The 8769-nt window shown below is 41.9% G+C and overlaps 2 protein-coding genes across 2 annotated transcripts in view; one reads left to right on the top strand and one right to left on the bottom strand.

The window, feature by feature from the left end:
- The first annotated feature begins 1837 nt into the window (after positions 1–1837).
- Positions 1838–3666, top strand: LOC113203050 (transmembrane protein 70 homolog, mitochondrial). Its single transcript, XM_026417530.2, has 3 exons — positions 1838–2054; positions 2852–3205; positions 3286–3666. The coding sequence occupies exons 1-3, from the start codon at positions 1947–1949 to the stop codon at positions 3559–3561; spliced, it is 738 nt and encodes a 245-aa protein (XP_026273315.1). The 5' UTR covers positions 1838–1946; the 3' UTR covers positions 3562–3666.
- Positions 3649–8769, bottom strand: part of LOC113203049 (serine/threonine-protein phosphatase 4 regulatory subunit 1) — a gene marked incomplete in the record, with an annotated part of 49928 nt that continues 44807 nt past the window's right edge. Inside the window, 10 exon segments of the mRNA XM_052265367.1 lie at positions 3649–4001; positions 4090–4360; positions 4433–4654; positions 4732–5150; positions 5227–5466; positions 5552–6090; positions 6164–6450; positions 6536–6706; positions 7776–7913; positions 7995–8134. Of these exon segments, the coding sequence (XP_052121327.1) occupies positions 3814–4001; positions 4090–4360; positions 4433–4654; positions 4732–5150; positions 5227–5466; positions 5552–6090; positions 6164–6450; positions 6536–6706; positions 7776–7913; positions 7995–8134 (2615 nt within the window).

Genomic DNA, 8769 nt, shown 5'->3' with positions numbered 1-8769 from the left:
CCCCTGTCCAGAGAAACTTGAGTTTTAAGGGGTGGTCTTTTGAATGTGGCGGGCAGCGTACGATGGGCTGCCTACCTCTCAGGCGAACCTGTCCAAGAAAAAGAGGCGTAACTCCTTTAAAATGGCTCGGCGGCGTGAAATTGCGACGGAGATATGGAAAGAGGATGCTGTCGGACCAATCCCAACCATTTCTAGCGATTTTATTTTTTTACATTTATGGTCAAATTTACAAAGGCTAGCGAAAATTGATGGGTCCGGATTTGGACGGAAAAGTAGTCGAATCGATAGGGGTGAACCAGGGGACCACAAAACTACTTTTGGTTCTACCAGAAACCACTCGTGTCCAGAGAAATCTGAGTTTTAGGGGGTGGTCTCTTGTCAACTATGGGCGGCGGGTTGTCTACTTAAGGCGCACAAGCTAAGAACTCTGCTGTAGTGGGTCGGCACCATGATATTTAGACAGAGCAAATGAAAAGGGAGTCTACTCGACCAATCCAAACCAATTCCAGCAATTTTCCAAATTGTCAAGACTTTTATAAGACTTTTTAATGATAACAATACATCCTTGATTTTGACGGTGGAAAATTGAAATTGTCAGTAAAGAACCAAGGCACTTCAAAAAACCATCAAAAGCTACCATTTGACGCACACCAAAGGAGACTTCTCATAGCGTCTGTGCAGACACAAATTGGACCAGCAATGGTTACTGTCATGTCAACTCACCTATTCTTTCAGGTAAAATGACTCCAAAGACTTCTTTCCTCATGTCAAGAACATTTCCGGGCCGTGTTCCTGCAATCATATTAAACAATACATTTTAGCGCCATCAATTGTAATGCTTGCTTTCCATTACTCAACGTTCATCAACAATAAATTAAATCCCCGCCTACTCTGGAGGACCACAGTCTTTCAAATAACTAATTTGGCACTGGACTCAAGCATTATTTGAACGTAACATATCCCTCTTGCACATGCTGTGTGCTGTGCAAATCTCCCTTTTCTACAATAATTAAGACAGTACTGGATAGGGCAGCTGCAAATTAGCTGCAACTAATGGATGCTATTCGTGCCTGCAGGCCTGTGTTCACTCCAGCGCTTGTGCACAATGCACAAACAGCATCCAATATGACAATGACCTACAACAGTATTTAACAGACTGCTTGGAATGGAGGAGTGTACCCATTCAACACCATTACAAGAAAGCTTACAGTGAGCCAAGTTTACATATTTTATTATTTACTCTGCTCAAAAATTAACTTACAACTTGTGTGTGTAAGAGCCACTGGAGTACTTAACTAACCTCCGACAACAACCGCAACATAACGATTCAATATTCCGGACCGGAAACCACCAAGCACTTTACCTTGCAATTAATACCAAAATCGAGAAGCGGCGCTGCCCACCCTAAAATTCTGATGAAAATCCTATGATGAATTAAATGAATAGGTATTGTCGGTATTGACTAGAACTGTAAGTTCTGGGTATCGAGCAGAAGACGCCGAACTTCACTGTTTGTTTACGTTTCCATAAAGTGCGGGGAATGCCGGGGGGAGGGGCAGTGGGGACTAGGACGCCTAGAGGTAGGCAATCCCGCTTGTCCGACCGACACGTCCCTGTTTGAAGCTGCACAGTTGTAGCTACAACCGAACCGACACCGCCACAGCTTTATCAGAACCGATAACCGATTGTAGAAATAAGTCCACTCGGAGTTCAAGTAAAAACAAAAGCCCACATCAGATTCCAAATTCAAACGAGCCGGCACCGCGGCGCGCTGGTCTATTTGCTGAAATGAGAAATTTATCACAACACGTGGCATCAGCATCGCATCGCAATTCATTTTTTTTTCTTCAAGTTCTTTCTTTGGCGTTTGGATTGGAGCTGCTTTTGTTACGTTCCGTTTCTGTTAAACGCAATCTCTTCAATTGCCTCGGCTAACAAACTAAAAAATGTTGCGCCTCCTGAGTTGTCAACTTATATCATCTGGTTCTGGTTGCGTTAGTAAAGGCCCAATTTGTTATGTACGATGTTTATCGAACTTAACCTCATCACACCAGGTAATGTTTTCTTTTGCGTCTTATCTCTCCAATGTTTGATTTAAAAACCAATAAATTTTTACCAGAAAGATAATTTTGTTGGTCCTCTTCCCATTTTTTAATATTTATAGTTCATTTGAGTATGTCATTGTCAATTAAAGTTGTACCATTGTTGTTTGCTTATGCTTGAATAATAACTATCTTTTTCCATTCCCAGACTGTCTTTGACTATTTTAACATATTTTTGAAAACGAAATTTCATGCTTAGAGGCTGCTTTCTTTCCTCAGTATACCACCCTTTATGTGAAACTCTTTCCCTTGATATTTGTTTCTTAACTTAATGGGAGAATGTCTGCACTTTCCAAATCTAAGGGCCCATTTACGATCGTTTTTCTTAGTTAATATGAAATTTCCGTAGCATTGGTTCTTATGGTAGCATTTACGATCAATCCTTGGCTTAAATAAAATTCTTAGTTAGTAAAAACGGCCCGCTTAGTGAGAATCGTTTCCATCGGGATGGAAAATAAAATTTAAGCTAGCCTCTTGGTTAAAATAAACCCTTAAATTTTATCCGGCCGAGGGCGCGAAGTACGAACTAGCCAATGAGAATGGCGGAAATGCCAAACAAACATGGCGACGGCGCCAAGAATTTTACTTAACCTCGGAAACATGCGGAAACGATCGTAAATGCCTCTCCGCGAAAACCCCTTAAATTAATGACAAAACCGCCTTCGCATAAATAAAATCGAATTTATATTAACTAAGCCAAAACGATCGTAAATGGGCCCTAAAGATCAAATCCTATTTCTTTCTTTCAGATTCATTCATCTTCACATCGATTTGTTCACTCTGATAAGAGTCCACCTGAATTTCAAGATAGTAAAATACCTCTTGTTGTTTATCAGGGTAGATTAGGTACTCAAATTCGCAGGACAAAACTGTTTTCATTTTCCACTACTATTCTAGGATTAGCTACTCAACCCTTGTTGTACAATCAAATTACTAGTCTCCCAGTGCTTATTGTAACCTGTAGTATAGCAGGATTTTTCACATTTGTGACTCCCTTCTTGCTTCATCAACTGGTCAAGAGATATGTAAATTATGTCTCCTACAATGCAGAAAAGGATACATACTATGCACACTGCACCACTTTTCTGTTCCAAGAGAAAAAGGTAAGTGATGTTTGAATGATGCTTTTTTGGTTTATTTTTCAGGATGAGATCAATAAACCCACCATCCGTTTTATTTGCAGATCCCATTTGGTCCTGGGGATGGAAAGGTTCCAGACAATGCAGGAATGTTCACTACTATGGAAGTAAAAGGTGTCCCAATGATGATTGAATTGGACATCTTTGACAAAGAACATCTTATCAGAATTTTAGGCTATGACAAGCCACTCAACATCGAGCATGAGAGGATCGAGGCTCTAATGAAAGACCTTGAAGCTGACCAGCAGAAGACTGTTTCTGAAAGTTCTGAGAAGGCTTCAAGTGAAGAACAGAAGCAGCGATCGTCAAATCGATCATAATCCAGAATTGCCTCAATTAACGTAATTCTTGTAAATTATTGATAGCTTGTATATATGGAAGGAGGAAATGTAATTAATACTCAAATATATTGCACATTCACAATATTTAACAATTTATTTATTATAGATAACAACATCACTTGATAATTTTAATATTCTAGTTACAAAATCATGATAAAAATTTGGGCTTAAAAATCATGATAAAAAATTTAATACAATATAGCTCATTAAAAATTATGTTCCCTGGACAGTTCAATGTTCAGCAGCTTGCCATTCATTCATTTGACTGACACTACAAACAGACAATTGATGGGTGAAGCTGGGCATTCCACGACGGAGATCAGCAAAGAAACGCACATCTCTGTCTTTATCATTGATGAGTCTCTTTAACACTTGCATGAGCACTTCTTGGTGAGGTGATTGAGCACTGCTAAAGAATTCTGTAAAAAAACACCCACAATTAGTACTTTTCAGCACAATATTTTAGAATGTAATGTATCCTTTGAGAAGTTAGGAGGAAACACTTACGATGTGCCATGATATCGGAGGCCACAGTTTTAGCCACAGCAAGGCGAACATTAGGTACACGGTCATAGCTTAAATCCAACAGGTATGGCAACACTTCTCGAGCAAACTGATCACCACCCAAAACACGACCAGACACAAGGTGTGAACACAATAATGCAAAAGCCTGACGTCTTTCCCATCTTGTGCTATTCGCAAACTCCTGAGCCAGTTGAGGTAGGAGCTTACGAAGTAATGGTCCCTCAGTTGTGACATGGTTGATCAGACCAGTGACCTACAGAAGAAATCATGATAGAGTAACATCTTTGCTTCAACTGAAAATAGATGGCAGACAAATTTTGCTTACAAGAACTAAGGCTGATGATCTGACTGCAGCAACTTTGTCCCTTAACAGTGCAATGGCTACAGGTACCAAATAGTTGCATGTTTCTTCTGGTGAATACAGAGGGATGATTCGCAGGAGCTGCTGGGCTAGCTCTTCACGAAACCTCCAATTCCATTCATTGTCTGTGACCAGAAACATTTCAAACTGGTTTAGGAAGGATTTCCTCTCGGCAGATGGTAGCAACTGTAGACATAGTAGAACTTAAATTAGATCAAGAACCAATGTTGAATGCAGTGCACTTGTTAAGTCTTGACACATACCCTAACAAAGTCAGCTAGGTGTTTAAGAGCTCCAATTCGGACTTCATCCAGGTCCTTGATAAGTCCCGTATAAATGGGCACTAGATCTTTAGCTGTTAACTCCTCACCCAAAATTTCTGCCAATTCATGAATACTACAAGCAACTGTTCTTCTAACTTTCCACTGCATGTCAGCAGCAAGAGCCTCATAAGTTCTCCGAAGAAAGATCCAGTTCTCACGGCCAAGTGTAAGAGCAACAGCAGGTAAACTAAATGCACAATGCAGTGCAATCTCAACATCAATCATGTGAGCTTGGGGGGGATTTGTCATTGAAACAAACAATTCTACTAGTTCTTGAGGAACAATATCTTGTTGGACTGCTGACCTTAAAGTGGCACTATCAGATTGCCTGCCTTCTTCATTATCTTTGTCAGCGAACTCTGAAAAATAAATACCACTATTAATAAAGAGATCAAATGAAAAAGTACTTTGCATTATGAAAATATGTAAGCTTACCATTTCCAAGCAGATCATCAGACTTCATATCACATTCTTTCACAGTGGTGTCACTGGGACAATCCACAGATAAATTGCCAAGATCTGATTCAGCTAATTCATCCATGTTAGGGATCTCAGGTATAGGCACCCTCCAGTACTGAAAACTATTAAAATCCCATTCCTCTGATGGCGTTGTAGCGGGTGTTGATGAGAAACTGCTTAAATCTTTCTCTAGGGAATTCTCACTAGCATCATCACCTGTAAGATAGAAATAGATCTATGGTAAGTGGTTTGAACCCAAGTACAGTAATAGACTAATAAATGATAAAAATAATAGACTAACCTTGACTGTGCCAGTAATCATCTAAATCAGTTTCTAAAGTAACACAGTCTGAACTGCTTTCGCTTCTAGAATATTCCATATCCAGAGCATTCCGTAAGTCACTGAACAGTCCTGCCTCTTGCCGTGATGCAGTCTTACTGGGGGCAGATGTTTGAGGTGACTGGTTGTCTTGTGAGCCTTCATTTTCAAATTCAACTTTCACAGTGATATCCCCATTTGGAAGATTATCAGAACTGGAAGGTAGTTCTCTTGAATCTTCAGTTTGCACATTTTGCATTCCACTGTTTGTTTCATGATTGACTGGTTCTAAAGAGGACTCATCTTCATTTAAATCATTGTCATCCTCCTCAAGATTATCCCAACAGTCCTTCATATCAAAGTCTTGATCGGTTTTATGGGAAGATGAGAGGAAATTAGATTGTTGCATATGTTCCCGTTTCAAAGCCTTTTTCCTTTCAACATGTGATCTTATAGATTCATCTACAGCTTCCCAACCATCCTCCACATCAGCTTCACCTTTATCAGCATTCCGGTTTAATCTTAAAGTTGAAAAAAATAATTAAAAATTGAGATAGGAATAAATAAGTTAGGAGAAGCAAACGATATATTTACCTGAATTCACAGCCTTCTCGATTAACTAGTACTAGTTCTCCATTTTCATTATACACAAGATCAGCAACACTAGGAACAGCAAATGTTGATATAAATGGCCCCAGTGTTTTGAAGGCTGATGATCTGACCCATCGCGTTGAATCCCATAATAATGTGACAAACATAGGGGCTAGGACTGTTTTACGTCTTTGAAGAGTGCAAGCACAAGAAACAGACATGATAACTTCGGCACATGCCTTCCTTACTCCTGGGACATCGTCTTGGCAGAGATCAACAAATCTGCCAAGCTGTTAAAAATACAAATAAAAAATTAGTTTATAACTGAGCAAGTTATAGGCAAAACTTGGACATCTTGGGAAAATAATAACTCACTAAAGTTTCCTCAGTTGTAGGTTGACCAACAACAGCACAAAACTCGCCAAAATATGCTGCACACATTTTCCGGACATTCATATCACTATCATGGCATAAGTCGCAAAATCTTGAAAGGAACAATCTTTCAGTAGCCTCACGACCAAGAAATGGGGCCATTTTGCTCATTAACTGCAACAAACAAAAAATAGGTTTAAAAATAGATTCAAGTAAGCTTTGACAAGATTTCAGGTACATTTTCAATTAGAATAAACCATAGTATAGATTAATCACTTGAAGTAGACATTTGATGGATATGGAGAAAACTGCTCTTTTGCGCTCATCAAAGCTGGCTGTGATATGATTAACACAACACACAACAGCCACTTTGATGTGTACAACAAAGCAAGATGAGCTTGAAATTGTCCTGGTCAGCCAAATGAAGTAGCAAAATGCTCCGCTCATCAAAGCTGGCTGTGATATGATATTAAATGTACACATGACAGCCACTTTGTGAGCAGAGCACAGAGCTTCAGTGTCTTCTTTCCAGATCAACTTGGGAAGTATCCAACGATGACTCAGACTTGAAACCCAACTCGTCAAAAATGGCTGTGATATGAAAAAGATACACATAAGTCACAGCCAAATTGACGGGTGGGGCTCAAGCTTCCACAAGCTGTTCACAAAACAATAAAACAATCATTTGCAACAGTGTCAAAAACAAGATACAGATACATCAGAGCAAAGAAGAAATGCATACATGCAACAATGTGACTTTGAAGATTGCAGGGTAGCAAAGAAGCCAGAGCTCATCAAAGTGGCTGTGATACGGTATCAAATTCACGCTCTCACAGCCGTATTGATGGCTCCAGCCTCTTCTGAGCAGCTGTAGGTCCAGTAACGGGTGTTTGTTGAATGATGCTGTGAGGTCAAACGTAGCTCATCAAAGCTGGCTGTGATAGCTTTATAAAACATTATCTATGACAAACCAGCTTTGATGCGAACGTCAGGCCCAGGGTGCATGTTGAAAACTCCCAGAGAACATGCAGTCCGAGCAACATGAAAGACAAGGTAGTGAGATGTACAGCAGCAAACATCTCACTACCCATGTCTTTCACGTCACCCAACTGAAGTTGTCTTCAAGGTCACGGACTTGATTACAACACAATGCAAAGCAATGCTGACCTGACCATGCACAGCACTTTGCCAATCACAAGCACACACAGATGAAAAGGTGTAGTAAGTCAAATAAATGCCTCACCTGGACAGCTTTCCCTGGGTGCTGATCTGCTCCCGAGAGGATGTTGACAACAGGACAAACTACTTCCTCTACAGCTGACTGCCCAACAAGCGATTGATCCATCAACACAAGTAATGTAACTTGAGCTGCTTTGCGAACCTGAAACATACAAGATAAGTAAATAACTTACTTAATTCCTTTCAAGGGGGGTATTCAAAACTTCTACAAACAATATATTACCTGATCATCAGGGTCTGTTAGCTGTTTGGCAACAAGAGGCAGAAGGTGGTCCACAACATACAGAAGCTTCTCCTTCTCAGAATGGCACAGCATTGCTATGTGAGGTATGTGGTCCATCAGTTCGATGCGGATGGCTGGGTCTGAAACACGACATACAATTGACGACGAGTGTCTAAAACTCAACCGCGAGGCACATCTGAAAGCAACCCTTAACGCGGGAGCCATGATAAGGAAAAGGCCTCCACGGAGGGGAAGGGGAGGAGGGCATAGGGGCTTCCAGGCAGCCGATCCGTCAACTTGACGATAAAGAGATACAGTACATAGATGTGCAACATCCTGTAAATGCCACCACATACGTCGTTATGGGCGGGGCGCGTCGCATTGCGCACAACTCCAGGCCACGCCACGGCCGCGCAGCCCTGCTCTAGGCGGCTTCGGCTCAAAAGCTCCCCTCCCCCCGCGGACTGCGGGGAAAGGGGGGAGGAGGGCACTACGCAGCCGGTTCACGAGGGGGAGGAGGCCGAGCAGCGGGCAAACGCGTTCCATTGAGACGCGCGGGTGGGAACGGGCGGAGCCGCGTAACTGCATAGCCCGCCGGTGCCAGTTACGGCAGTCTCTAATAACGAGGCGGGGAGCAACGGCACTCGCAGCGCGCTCTGGCGGCCCGACCCGGCCCGACCCGCCACGCTGCCTGTTCGGGTAGTCTAGCCTCCGCGCGGCGTGGCGTGGCGTGGCGAGGCAGCGCTAGGGTAGCTTGACGGGACAGGGCGGGGCG

This window comes from Frankliniella occidentalis, unplaced genomic scaffold (genome assembly GCF_000697945.3).
Source record: "Frankliniella occidentalis isolate FOCC.00 unplaced genomic scaffold, Focc_3.1 Scaffold26, whole genome shotgun sequence".
Classification (NCBI taxonomy): domain Eukaryota; kingdom Metazoa; phylum Arthropoda; class Insecta; order Thysanoptera; family Thripidae; genus Frankliniella; species Frankliniella occidentalis.
The sequence above is the reverse complement of the archived record's forward strand: the minus strand, read 5'-3'. Positions and strand labels throughout refer to the sequence as shown.

What these genes read in the sequence shown, in the direction of transcription:
- LOC113203050 (XM_026417530.2), top strand. Translation starts at nt 1,947, where the DNA reads ATGTTGCGCCTCCTGAGTTGTCAACTTATATCATCTGGTTCTGGTTGC. An exon ending in ACTTAACCTCATCACACCAG is followed by an intron (nt 2,055 to 2,851) that starts GTAATGTTTTCT and finishes TCTTTCTTTCAG; the next exon opens with ATTCATTCATCTTCACATCG. An exon ending in TTCTGTTCCAAGAGAAAAAG is followed by an intron (nt 3,206 to 3,285) that starts GTAAGTGATGTT and finishes TTTTATTTGCAG; the next exon opens with ATCCCATTTGGTCCTGGGGA.